Genomic DNA, 14,814 nt, shown 5'->3' with positions numbered 1-14,814 from the left:
AGTTTTTTGGTACCACAAGAATTTCAATTTTATATACAATTAATGTAGAAATAAATTCTGCATTAGCAAGGAGATAGGAAAACTCAAAAGTCTTTCAATACATGATGTTCAGTTTATTAATTTTACTTTCTAAACCCTGGCATTACTGGCACTGAGAAGCACAGCAGTCATTCCTCTCCTCACTGCAGTGACTCATTTCCCTCCGTGACTGGCTTTTCTTGCCATAGAGAAGCCTTATTTTCATGTAACACTTAAAACCATCTAAGGAGTTTCAGTTCTAGAAACTTTTAAACCTTCCCAGATTACTATTTAATTCCCATGGATCAGAAGGTTATAGAAGCTCAGCCTTCAAAAGTTGGAATACTGCCTTTATAAATAGGAAAAGAACTGGATGGTTCCAGTCAAGAAGAAAGAAGTCAAGAAACCCTTCCATTTACACCACCAGTTTTTATTCATCTCAGCCAAGTGAAGTTGAACCTCTGAAAGAGCTTCAAAGATCTGAAAAAAAATCAGTTGTTACCATCTTTAAAACAAATCAGGCCTTTAAATTAACTGAAGATGGTCACTCAAGACCTCAGCTACATGGGGATTTACTAATTCTTTTTCCACGGTAGCACTTCCAGGACCATGCAAAGAGAGCAGTTATTATCGACAGAATTAGCATGTGAACTTTGAGAAGAAATTTTGAAGGATCAAAATGCTTTTGTGTGGTTTCCAGAATAAAGGCAGCACCAGGCAAGAGGGGGCAGAAAAAGAGACAAGTGCTCACAGGTTGGTTGGGCTTATCCTTTAAAAGAAACAACAAAAAAATTAAAATAAGTTGCAGGAGTATTATTGTCATCTGTTTCCCATGGACATATTCACTTCCCTGATGATTAATTATATTAAATCCATTATCACACTGACACACACACCTTTGTCTAAATTCTGCTAAAACAACATCTTCTTTTGCCACTGTTGAAAACAGTAGACATTTCCCTGTAATAACTCCATGTCAACACAAAAATAATTTACAAAACAAACAAATAGTTATTTTCATATAAACTAATTTTATTAAAGTACCAAATATCCAGAAAGAATAATTCAGGTGTATCTTGTTAAAAGAGATTTAAATGTAATAATGCTTTTTAAATCTAGCAAAATATTGGTTACCTACTAGCATGAAGCATAGCAAAATTTAAGAAAAAGTCTCAGTGAGATATAACTGCAAGCAAATGACTTTAGGCTTTTCCCATGTGTCATCTCCCTCTTCTTCTAAGTAAAGAACACACAGGCCTTTTTTGAGTTTTTATCCAGTTAAGGATTACCTCTTTACCTGTTTGTATGTCTGGTTTCACAGATCATCAAAAGGCCTGCTCAGGTTCACCTGACACTAGCCAAGATGTACAGGCAAAAAGACCATATGCATGCCACCCTAAAATAACACAAGAACTGGTAAACGGAGTTGTATTAAAGATCCAATGAACCCAATATCCTTTGTAAATACAGGAGGTTTAAGAAAAGTTTAAAAACAAATCAGTCACACCACAATCACTCCAGCTTTTGGCAGACAAACATCTGAGATGAAGCCTTTATCATAAGCTGGCAAGTGTAGTAGTCATGCCTGTCTCTTCCTTTCCAATAAGAATAGTTTATAATGCTTACAGACACACAAAACTCACAGAGAAACAAAAATTAATCATATAGATCCTTGTTGTCAGTCATAACAACTTCATTTTAATGACTGGATTTGCAGTAACTTGCTCCTGCTGTAACTTTGGGTTTCATACATCTCCTGCCCACATGGACCCCCTGAAGGGCTTTGTAAAAAATTGGCTACCTGCTTTTTTAAATCAGGAGTGGCCTTGCTCTTTTGTCACATGAAAAGGTATCAACTCTAATCCACCTTCCTAAAAATTTAAATCTAAGCTTCTCAGTATACCTTTTGTAATGTTTCTTTCATAACCATGGGACTTTTATGTATGACTGAATATACTAGATGAACAGATTTTGTATGTCACCAGCAGATGTTGCTGTGACATTTTATCCAAGTTGTTTGACCCTTAAGACATAACAATATTCTTGTTCTCTGGCAAGCTGGGATACCAGCTGACTTCCATTATTGATTTACATGACCTGCTACTGTAGCTGCATAGAAAATGCAAGGTTCCACCTTGTAACAGGGCGCTTCAAAAAGACACCTCAACTCTCCAACTGAAAGTGTTTATAACCTATGTTGTTAGTCATAACAAATGTTCCATTTTATCACTACTACTGATTTTATTTATATTACATCATTGTGATACTCACAGATCAGCGGTGCACTTGGCCTGCAACTAATAGACAGCTAATTCAAGATCCGTGTCTTACTGTTCTAGAACTTGGATGGTAAACTGTCTGATGTAATTATAGCAGCAGATTTTTCTTTTTCTTCCTGTTTCTATCCCTGTCACTCTTCATTCCCACAATCTCCTTCCAAAGTCCTTCTCTTAACCACTTAAATACCCATGTCTCTTCTGCTGTCTGGCCATGCTTATGAAGGATCACACCACTTAAATGCTGGGCATTTTCTTCCCTTCTATTCTTATCAAATGAGAGGAATATTAGTTGTGGGACCTGGGAGAGGAGCTGGGATGGTTCTGCCCTTGCTTCATTACCAGTCTTAGCTTCTTGGGCAAAGCAGGTTTACAGATGATGCTGTTATTCCAGTGGACTGTTCTCTCGCCAGAATACATGGATCAGTTCATCCACATTCAGCAGTGAGACAGGAATACGAGACATAGTTCATTTCCTTTGGGTCCCAGAGGTCGGATACAGGTTGGTGACCTCCAGGAAGATGAGTTGAGCTCATCTGTCAGTGCTGCTTTTGGCAGCAGACAACAGCAATCAGACAGGGTGTCCGGATATCTGATCGGGCAGACATTGGCTCAGCCACCCACAGTGTGCACCACCTGCACTGCAGGGAAGGGGAAAGCAGGGGACGGGGTAAAACCCTGCAAATGGGGCACAGGAGACCTCACTCATTTGAGGCATCACTGCCCCTGTGCCCCAAAGAATAGCTTCTCTCATGGTGGTGTGGTTTAGGCTTGCACATTATGCCCCTCTGCTCTAACCCTCTACCCTCATTCCTTCTTTTCTTCATTGTTTACACAACTCATTTTGGTCCTTCCCCTTCTCTCAGTCTCTTATTTGCCCCTTAAAGACATCAGCCAGAAAAGAGATTGACACCATTTGTATTTTGGTAGTTACAGTCTGGTTATCTCCTGAGACAGAGAAGAAAAGAAGAGCATGAAAGCAGGGGCAAAACTTGTGGAAACTCAATGACCTACATTATCTCACTGGATATTATCGCTCTAAAACTATTCGGAAGATTAATGTTGTCAGCTCCATTTTAGGGACTTTGACATACATGCACACTTCAGAGTATTTCATAAAGACTGATGTAGTCATCTGCTTTAAATACAGCAGACCTTTTGCAAATAATAGCTTTGTATTTCTCTGACAAGGTATAATCCACAGTAAAATATATATTTGCGTGAATAGCCTTGATCCATTAAAGGAAAGAAAAGGGGTTTAGTCAGTAGAAAGAGTTGCAAATTTCCAATACTATTATGCAGATTTAAGCTAAGAGGCAAATAATTCAAAAACATTTCTGTAGTCATCATTAAAATGAAGAATTCCGCTTTGTCATGATATGACTTACAAGCAGAAGGGCATTTTAATAAATCACATCTCCTCCAGTCTCCTTAATACTTAGACTTTTCCTCCCCCATTTCTGCTGACAATGGGAATATCCAGGTGATATGTCTTAATTGTTGATTCACCCTCCTATTTTGTGAATTCCACTGTAGGCTACACTCAAAATGAGTTACACTCTGTACTACAATTATTTCAGAATTTAGAATTTTCTTTTAGAATTAATAAAATCAAGAAGCGTGTATTGACAAGCAGTTACTTTGAAAAGCTTTTTATATCAGTTGTCTCTTTTTTCTCAGAGTATCTAGATTTATAGTCCTTAGGGTGGCTCATGAAAGCCATTTTCTTGTAATCAGCAAGCCAACTGCTAAAGCTCATTTCCCCTGGAAACTGCTCTCCTGATGCCTTCTACTCCAAAACCTACCTCCAATGCCTCTGGATTAGATTTCAAATTATTTTCAGAGCATGTATGCTGAAAATATCCCCGACTGCAGTTGGCACATTACCAGTAAATGGTGTGAATTTAAAGGCAGGTGGCATTAATTTACTGCCATGTTTTCTAACTTTTAAACTCTACCTATGAGAGGTCCAGTTTCACTGTCACTGCTGAGGTTTCCAGGTACTGTAGCAGGATTTTCAATAGTTCCTCATAGCAAGTGTGACATTATGCAATAGCATTGCAGATGCAGACTCTTTGCCAGCCATAGCTCTGGAAATATATCTAGAGTTTTATCAGGCAGAAAGGAGCCAGTTTAAACTTGGCACCCAAAGGCATTTCTTCCCTGCCCAGCCATGATGCTGCAGAAGTTTCCACCCAACAGTGAACCCAAGCTGGGTCCTGCATCCCTGCTGGGTGCTCTGACCACAGATGACAGGGCAGCCCTTTCCTTCACAGTCCTTGGAAAAGCTGTTCTCTGCCTCCTCAAAACTCTGCTGACTCTCTTCAACACCAAACTGAGACAACATGGGAGTCTCTTCAGTAGTGTGTTATTTCTCTTTCAGAGGGCTCTTCAGAACAAAAAAGCCCTATTTTTGGTTTCATAATAGAAGCAACAGGATAGAGTTGCATTAATTCCATGTTAAAAGATTATTAAATTTGTATTTCAGGTGTTGATACACACTTTACAAGTTATTTTGCAAGCAACTAGTTCATGACTGAAAATGTTAAGGGTTGTATTCAAACAAAGTTTTTAAGAATAGTTTGTAAAGCAGTTATGTTTGATATTTTGGTATTATAATCAGACTCTTTCTTTGTACACTCCTGTTTTTAATGTGTCCTTATAATAAGCAAAACCAAATTTTCAACATTCTCTCAGCTGTATTGGGATATAGTAAATTCACTGGGATGGAGAATGCAGCAACTGTGATCATGCAAGCGAATAGTTTTATACTTAGATCTAAAGTAAAAACAAAGTATTCTGTGTCTGTGAAGCTGAAGCAATATGGAAGCACTGTAAATTTTCAGTTAAACAGATAGGTGGGGTTTTTATTAGATCTACAAAATTATTGAGTTACAGAAGCACAGGGTCAAACCCAGTGACTACTGGGAAAAAACCAAAATTGCTGTTTTTATTATAGCAGAGACTGTAGATAAGGGAGAGTCACAATGACTGAAACCACCTTTCATTTCCAAATGAACCCTGCAAAGTGTAGCTGGCACACAACAGCAGGATGATTTGGTTAGGTCTGTATCACCATGTGTAATACTATATAACTTACCTTGCTGGAAAATTTAATTTAAAAAAAACTTGGAAGCTACTGTTATATTTACACATACAGAGACAAACAAAAATGTGAGAAAAATTATTGCCAAGGAATCTCTCCAACTGGAATAATCTGCTTTTAGTGTGGTATCAGAATTAGGTATCTCCAGCCTGCATCTGTACAATGAACCCCCTTTGCTACAAGTAACATATCATACCTTTTTCTGCCTTGCTTGTGTTATGCTTTTCAAGTAGGAGGTACCGAGGACTTTCAGGAAGAAAAGGCAGAATCGCAGCTTGTATCAATGATGGAACAATAATTGCTCCAAATAAGAAAGGCCACCGAGATTCCTGCAAATGGATGCAAACAGGAGTCAGTAATATTCTCCCACCTGGAAGAAAAATAGTTTTGATGGGAAACACTGTGATTTTTCATCATTCCAAGTATTGAATCTGTCACCAGAGTGATGTGTTCCTCCTGAGCTTAGTAAGTACTTTGAACACTTCCCCTCAGATCATCTTACTCAAGGGCCAAGCCCCCAAACTTTTTTCTGTTGACAGTTTTTATTTTCCATTCTCCCACTTCAGCAAGGCCTAAAGCACCATTTGCTGCATGGTATGGTATGTAATCCACACCTCAAACATGAAATGGGCCCCAAGATAACTAAATAACTCCAGAAATAATGGGTGGGGTATCTCCTAGCCAAATTTTTCCCTTGCCCTTTTAGGTGAGAGAGGTGTTTTTAAAAACTTCTCCTGGGATGGGAAAACAGCATGAGAAAGTGTTTTTGCAAACAATTTAAAACTTGAGGTAATCGGTCATCCTAAGAGCCTGTATTACCATGAAGTCTTCAAGACCCTACTTCTTCATTCCTTTTTTATTTTTTTTTCCAACTGAGTGGAAAACTTTACTTAATGCAGGTGAATCAAAAGTATTTAATACTGTTTATAGACAGATAAGCCCAAATCTTATTTTAAAAACTAGAAAACTAAGGTTAAGACTTTAAAACCAGTCAATAATCACATAATCAAACCAGGTACTGATTTGTAAAGAATAACAGGAGAACAGGCAGTATAACTTGTCACCTTCATTCCATATCTGCCTGGAATGATTTCCTGTAATATAAATATGTTTGCTATGTACCATATAAAAAATTTATGGGGTGTTAGAATTTTTGAAAATATTTCCAAATAAAAATCTTACTCTTGATCAGCACAGCATATTTTCTGTAGGTTTTTTTCCACAATGTCAAGGAGAATTTTTAACAGAAAAAATATTCTTAGTAAACTGTTATTATCAGCAATCTCCCCAGTTGTGGAGACTTCCATGGAATAAGCTTACACTCCTTTTAAAGTCTCCTATAGTGTATGGTTTATCAGTTGGTCCCATTGATCACAAATAACCCTTCTGAAAGTGTTATTTTGAAAAAGTTGTGAACAAGACTCTGAACTCACCCTTCACAATAAATAGCAAGCCCTGCTACTATAATGAAAAGCCCTCTATTTTTGTCACATAAGACACCGAGTGTCCTTTATTTCCTCTATTAAAGATTTCTATTTTACTTTTCATCATGCTACCTTTTAAAACCTTAAGGTAAACACTCATAAATATGCTCCCACTTGCCATTTTGGCATGAATCAGTAAGTCACTGAAGCCAATGGAAACTTCTCCATCCATTTCAAAAGATTTCATGTCTATTCAACATTATAAGCGTGTGTTCTACTTGCTTTCCTCTTAATTTATATTATAGAATTTTAACTCCTTCCTCCCACTACAGAAAAGGAATAGTAGGGCTAATGTAAGTTTAAAGGATTCATTAAAATGGCTGGAAATGAGGCTGAACTAGACCCTACAAAGAGAACTAAGAGAAGCAGGGAAAAGAAGGGTTTAATAACCTCTTTCGGAAGGAATACAGAAGGACATATACTGGCACAGTGCTCAAAAGCAGTAATAAGCTAAAGGCAAAAGACACTATAGGTGACTTAGAAGACACTTAAAACACTTTGCCTCAATTGTCAGCAGTAAAGAGAAGCACACAGGCACTACTGGGAGATAAGAAAAAAACCTACATCCCATTTTATTTCAGGAAGAACTTATAAGAGCATTAAATATTTTAATTACAGGGGACCTGATTTTATTACCTGCTCAGAATTGGTACAAAAAACATGTCAAGACGGTAAAATTTTAATTTTAAACTGTCACATTATGGATATTTGCTTAGGCTAGAGCCTGAAAAACCTGGCTTTGATGTATTTACAGAAGACAGTTAAATAGTAGAGCAAGTTTGACAACCACAGACTCATTCAAAGGTTGATGTAATAAAGTGCAAAGCTGTAGAGGCAGACGATCAGGCAGAAGGGAGGGGGATAAAGCATGGCATGGATTTATCAGCTGTGAATGAGACAAGATTAAGGTGCATTGGAATACAGTAAAGAAAATGTTGCCATGTCAGAAAATCATCAGCTAAAATGCAGAAAGTGGAACTTACTGTAACCATCAAAAAGTGGAAAAGAAAGTGACATGGGGAAATGTCAACAGGCACTGCTGACAGATGAACTGTCCATACCAAACTCGATTATCTATTTAAGCACCAGTTACATTTTATCTTTTCAGCAATTAGGAAGATTTTGATAAAATGTGAAGACGCTCTCAACACCAAACAGGTTAACAATGTACGCATAGGTAAATTTTAACGGGGGAACTAAATTGTTTGCAGGGTCATGCAACAGAGGAGGGAAGAAGTCCTGAACTGCCCTGGACGTGGGCACTCACTTTTTGAAACATCTGTTGCAGCCAGTTAAATATCCCAGTATGAGATGGATAACAGGATCAAAAAGACTGAGTAAGGAAAGATGCAACTGTGACAGGCTTCACTCTCTCTGTTTCTCTCTAAATAATTTCACAGACACAGAGAAACATAGAATGGTTTAGGTTGGCAGAGACCTCAAAGATCACCTTGTTCCAATCCCCTGCTATGGGCAGGGACACCTTCCACTATCCCAGGCTGCTCAGAGCCCCATTCACCCTGGCCTTGAACACTTCTGGGGCTGGTGCATCCACAGCTTCTCTGGGCAGTCTGGTCCAGTGTCTCACCACTCTCACAGTGAAGAATTTCTTCCTAACATCTGTGCTAAACCTCTCCTTCAGTTTAATAAATAGATTATATTTATTTATTTATGTATTTATTTTAAAAGCATAATCTGGACATAGATCCCACTCCCCATTCCCAACTGAGTCTCAGCCACTATTACACAGTCAGGCTCCTTGTTTGCTCTCTCCCCAGGGTTTGGGTTTCTGTGCTGTAGAGATCCCCATGTCCCATTGAGCACCCTGACCCTAACTGCTCCCAGGCAAGCTTCCCACATCCTGTCTCCTGTCCATTCTAGAGCCACAGGGAAATGCCCACACCCCAAACACCTTCTCCTAGGCTCTGCCTGGACATGGGGTAGCACAGGACACTGCCCAGAGGATCCCAGCCCTGCTCTGCTTCCTTGTGTAACCACCATGCTGCCTCACAGAACTGTCAAGGTCTTGGTTACCTCTACTGCTTGAAATGTGAGGGAGGTGATATCAAAATAAATGCTCATTCCCTCTTTTTAACATTCAGTGCACAGGATGAACTGTGATCCCCCAGTGAGCAGGTCTATTTACTAGTCACTATTAAATAGTTACCATTTAAGTATTCTTTCTGGAGCTAATTCCTTGAGGAAGGGGTTCTGATGAGTTTACTACAGTGCTGAACAACTTATAAACAGAAATTACCTTTTTGTTAAATTTCTCATGTAAAATGGCATATTTTACCCATTTTGTATGTGGGGAACAAAGAGACAAAAGCCTCTTGCATCCAATGCAAGATACTCAAAACATCCAGGAAATAGTGATTTGGTACTCTTCTTCTTATGTTTCTATAAGAAGCAGGAACACTTTAAAAATTTTAGTTTGGAAAAATATAATCACACACACAGACAGAAAGAATTACATCTAGTCTAATTTTTAGATGTCCTGAAGCATCTAGCCTCACCCTCCTGCTGCAGCTGCAGAAGGATGCAGGTCTCTGTGATATTGTGTCACATCTGCCAGTTCCACAGGGACACATAAGGTACCATAGGGCATCAAGATGATACTATGTGCTTATATTCAAGCATTTGAATTTTGTCCTTTCTTGTAGAGACTTGGCACAAAAAATGCATATCAGAAATACTGCATTTGCCACACAAAAAAAATTTGTATCCCTTCTCAGAACAGACTGGGTAAACTTATTTATGCATGTAAAGCCGAGAATACTGCACAAGTTCAGCATTTCTCTGTTAATCTGCTACCATACCACATAAAACACTCCTAAAAGTAAAGGACAACCACTTTGGCCTGGGGCTAAGGACTGAAAAAGCACTGAGATGGAACTAATTTCTTAGCTTTAGACCTGTCTTTTCTTCCTTTAGTCAAGGGTACGGCACAGTGGTGATGATCATGAGGCAGCTGAGAAAAGAGAACTTCTACATCTCAGGCTTCAGAGCAGCTACTCAAGTAAGGTGCAGAACAACTGCCTTCCTCTTACCTTCTTTGTATCCCTCAGACACTGCTCTACAACCTCCTCTGGATGCAGAGTATGCTGATCTCACATCCTTACTGGATACAATTTTCTCTTTGCATGATCATTTCTGTAACCCAGTTTGTCAAAATACATTTCAATAACAGTTATAAATTGCTGACCTTCCTGTTTAAAACAGAGGCAAGCCAGATAATATGTGTATTTCACATCTGTTCTGCACCCAGATGTGTATTTTTACAGGTCACTAGTACAGGTGTACCTGTGACAAGAAGTTTACTCAAGTATCAGTATCTTCCCAGGTAATTATCAGTACAGAAGGCTACCAGACTCAAGGCTGTACAAGTCTGATGTAAAACTCACAGAAGTCAGCAGGAAATTTTTATTACTGAGTACATGGCCTTTGAATCAGTACTTAAAACAGCCTTGAAAGTGTCTGGTGTCTTCATCCCATGATTTTTTCTTCACTAAATGGTATGTTAGATCATGTACTCACTGAGAGGGAGAATTAAAGTGTTCATTACAAGTTCCCCAGATGGTTTTTTACCCAGCTTTTTATTGGAGTAACAACTAGCTTTTTACTGCACACTTACATGGCATAATTTGTCTTCATTGCTCATTCATCTCCAAGAGAAGTAAAAATTTCAGAGAAAAGCAATGGGAAATGGTGAGCTTTCAAATGGGATTGTTATCAGCAGCCAGCATATATCCTTGAGCTTCTTCAGGAAGAAATAGAGCTATGCTGGAGCTAGGCAAAACTTCTGACAGAACTTCCTTTCAGCAATGCATTTAGACTCAGGTTAACTTCAATAAATAACAAAATACAAAATAATAAATGAAAATAATTAAGGAGGATAAGATTCAGTTTTTCAAACATGAGCACATACTATCATTCTGAGCCCTTGGGTACCTCAGATGTTTCTGTGGGACTGGCAGATGCAACACATATGACTCCAGAGACCTGCGTGCTTTTGGGACTGCAATGGGAGATGAAGAGAAGTGCTCCAGGGTGTCTAGAAACTGCATTAGACACAAATCTTTTTTTATGTGGTTATATTTTGCCAAACTGAAGTTACAGAAGTTAGACTAAGTTGTATCAAGTTAAAGAGAAAAATCAGCGTAAAAATACACAAAGCATGTTTGTTGTTTTAAAAACAACTAAAATGGTTGAATATTTAATCTTAACATTTTTTAATGACAACAAATCTGGTTCAGATTAAAAAAAAAAAACAAAACAAACTCATTTTTATTTGACATTTACTTCCAGTTTAAAAAATCCCTCAAAATATTAATCAAGAATATACCTCCCAGTTTTTTTCCTTTTGCCATCAGTTTCAAAAGCAAAGACATTCGAGTCTAGAAAACACACCCTCCTACTCAATATGATGACAGCATGCTATCTTACAATGCTTGACCAACTTACCACAGCATTAATAGCTAATTTGTAAAGGACAAATTTGCATATTAGGACATGAATTTGCAATAATGGATGGTTCGACAATGTATAATGGAAAGTAAAATGGAAATGTTAATCATCTAGGACCTTCAAAAAGGTTTAAGTGGTGCTTATCTCCCCAGCGTGTGAAACACTCTTGGAAGGAAGTCACAGGTCAAATTGTTTTAGATTTATTGCTTAATAACATATTTGTAAATATTATCAAATACTCAAGCATTAAGGAAACAGGGAAATCTGAAATGTTCACTTGCTTGTAAACATCTGAAGCAGAGTCCAACATACAGAGGGTAAAGTGAGTTTTATAGAGAGATGCTGCTTGTTATTAGGTCAGCTACAATAATTGAAAAACTCACCTTTTTAAGTCTGATAAAGTAACAGAAAGTCATACTTTAAACGTTAGTAAAAACACATGCTCTAAGTTCAGTTACATGTGTTAACTATGTTTCAGTGGATAAGGAGAAAATTTTCTGGCAAATTTTAAGCAACTGCTATCAGCCTCCATGGTGTTTGGTGTCTTTTTTTCCTTCACATCCGTTGAAGGACATCTTTCCAGGAAAGCTTGTCTACTACTTTTCCAACTGACCCAATTAAGCACAGAACAGCTACATAGAAATCTTCTCAAGAGTCAGGTGAGGACTGGTTCACTGTCTATGAGTAACAATCCTCACTGATGATAAACTCGCATCCCAACATTAGATGCTCTGCCATTAAGTCTTTTGTTCAATGCTGAGTCTAAATTATGTATCTATCTCCATAGTGATCTTGCTTCTATAACCACAATTCCATTTGCAGACAACTCCTCTCCTGTAGGATGTTCTCCTTCCCAAATGCAAAACAGCAACATTTCAATACTACATATGGCCAATCAACCATGTGTTGTTAAACTTCAGGAACTGAAGCCTCACAGCAAAACTTTAATGGACTGAAACTCATTTGCAAGTATGAAGACACACAGCTGTTTTCCCATGCATTACTTAATGAGTTCTGTACAGAAAAGGGATGAATAAATACTGTTGTGTCTGTCTCAGGGAACCAATAAAAAGTTGATTTATAATTTCCAGTAAATACATAATCTCAGCCAATCCACAATAGATATAAACAAAATACCTCACTTAATGTCTCCATTAGAAATATATCAACACACACCACATTCCCCCAGCAGGGCTGGTATAACAGACTAGACCTCTTCCCATGGGTGCTATTGAGCTATGAATATGCAACAACCCAGAGGGTCCTGGCAGCATTTCTATACTTTTATCAGCACCACCAAAGCTGTGTCTGGTGCCTGCACAGCATCTTCCCTCGGTTGGATCAACCAACCCTTGGATGAGGTGACCTTCAAGTCCCTGATATGCAACTCGCAGCTTATATTGAAATGTGTCTTGATGGAAGGCTTGGAAATTGCTTTAGCAGTAAGAAACTTCGTGCCTTATATGTTACTGTGTAAAGAGGATGGAAATGTCTCATTGCTAGAAAGGAAGAGAACTGAAAATATTTGAAAAAGGATTGCCATCTTCAAAATCACTGCCTTGAGCAATTCTTAATTGGCATGTCTGGTAGCAGTTTGCAGGAAGTGCAGAACACCTGCTGAAATTAGTGACTGCCTGAATAAGCACTATAAGCACTGAAACTTCCTTCCTTCCTTCCTTCCTTCCTTCCTTCCTTCCTTCCTTCCTTCCTTCCTTCCTTCCTTCCTTCCTTCCTTCCTTCCTGGGCGTTTCTCTGAGTTCTTCTTAGTGATATCAGCCCCTTAAGGATTTGAACAGCTGCTTACAAGCACCAATGTGTCTCCTGTATCCTTAGCAGAGGTTTTAAAACACTCTTCAGGGAAGGCTTTAGCTTTTCATTCAGAGTTTTGTATTTTACTACAAGAATATAAAGCAGCTTTTCTTCTGTGTTTTTACAAGCTCAGCAGTCCAGTGAATTAGCAGGGACTAGGGTAACTTGGAGTCACCTTTTGCAAGCCTGACTCAGTAGCAGAACAGTTTCCAGGAGTATGAGACCACTTCCTCAAACTCTTGTTATAAACTTAGACAAATCCTGATCAAGAACCCCCATAACTGGGAACCAGAGCTGATGAGACAAATTCCTATGTTATTTTTCCCAAGTACTACACTAACTTTTGCTTTTAAGAACTCACTAAGAATTAGTAATTAATATACTAAAACAGGCTCCACAAAGCAGCATGTTTCTACAGATACAAACAGCTCCATCACCGTCCAGGGCATCAGTGAAGATGCTGAACAGGACTGGACTCTGGGCTACACCACTAATTACTGGCTTCCAAACTAGACTTTGCTTCAGTTCATTATATTTCTAGAATATAACTAGGCAGAATGAAGATGTTGTGGGGTTTTTTATTCTACACAGCCAGATGTTTGAAATTATCACAAACAGGACACTTTAGAATTTCAAGTGATCCTGGAAAATGTTAAACTAGTGGATGCATTTGTCCTACTCTAATGGAAAATACAAACACCATTTTATATTCTGTAGACAGCATAAGGCATAAGCTGCTTTAATTTCCAAGATTCTGCATGAAGCTGCAAGAGCTCACCTGTCTCTTACTGCTGCAAGAGCTCTCTGTTCTATACACTGAAATTCTCACTTGTATTTCAAAGAATATCTTTAACTATAGTCACTATCATGGCTCAAGGAGAAGATAAACATACAGAATGAAAGAGCTCACAGAAAAATATAGAGAAACTGGTTGATGCATACTTTGTGTTACCACTCTAATGTGTCAGATTCATTTCCAGAGCATCTTCAACACACCATTTTGTCATTGATGTGGACCTGCAGGCTGCAGGTCCCTAGAGCAATTCAGAATTGTTTTCTCTACTCATCTATAATTTACTGACAGTTTTTAAGGAATCATTGGATCTGAGTCAAGAGTCTTAGGAAGAAGGATCAGTTAAAAAAAAGAAAAACAAGGGAAAAATCACTCTGAAAATGAAGCTTTGACAAGTAAAATCAAAGCTTATTTTCAGAACAGCCTTCAACTGCACAGGCTGTACAACCTATTCCATCACTGTCTATTTTCATGCAAGTGAAGGAATACTTTAAAAGATCTTGGTAAAGAAAAATGAAAAATTCCTGTATAAACTTTCCTAAATACACAGTTATCTGTCACATCAAATACATAATTTTTAAGAGGTCTAGTAAAGAAAATTAGAGTTTAACACAGCATCTACAGAAGTTTTTAGTTTTATCACAGCTGTTCCTCAGCAAGGTTCACTTGTGTAAAAAACTAACTTGAATGGGACTCATCACAGAGATGTTACCTTACTGTACATATAGTACAGTGTCTATGGAGTTCATTGGTCCTTTTCCAAATTTAGCTCAATTTGCTGCAGAAATTGATATTGATATTTATATCAGTAGCAAAATTTCTTTGCTAAAATAATGAATTGTGGAAGGACAGTTTGTCCAG

General features: G+C 38.1%; 1 protein-coding gene across 1 annotated transcript in view; it reads right to left on the bottom strand.

Annotated features, from left to right (window-relative positions):
• The window catches only part of SLC2A9 (solute carrier family 2 member 9), a gene marked incomplete at both ends in the record, with an annotated part of 79,716 nt that overhangs the window by 45,108 nt on the left and 19,794 nt on the right, over positions 1–14,814 (bottom strand). The window contains one exon of the mRNA XM_082281785.1: positions 5,597–5,729. Within this exon, the coding sequence (XP_082137911.1) occupies positions 5,597–5,729 (133 nt within the window). The remainder of the gene's footprint in view (positions 1–5,596; positions 5,730–14,814) is intronic.

The sequence above is a fragment of the Coloeus monedula genome (genome assembly GCF_965178545.1).
Source record: "Coloeus monedula genome assembly, chromosome: 5".
In the NCBI taxonomy this organism is placed as follows: domain Eukaryota; kingdom Metazoa; phylum Chordata; class Aves; order Passeriformes; family Corvidae; genus Coloeus; species Coloeus monedula.
This window is presented reverse-complemented; position numbering and strand designations above follow the sequence as displayed.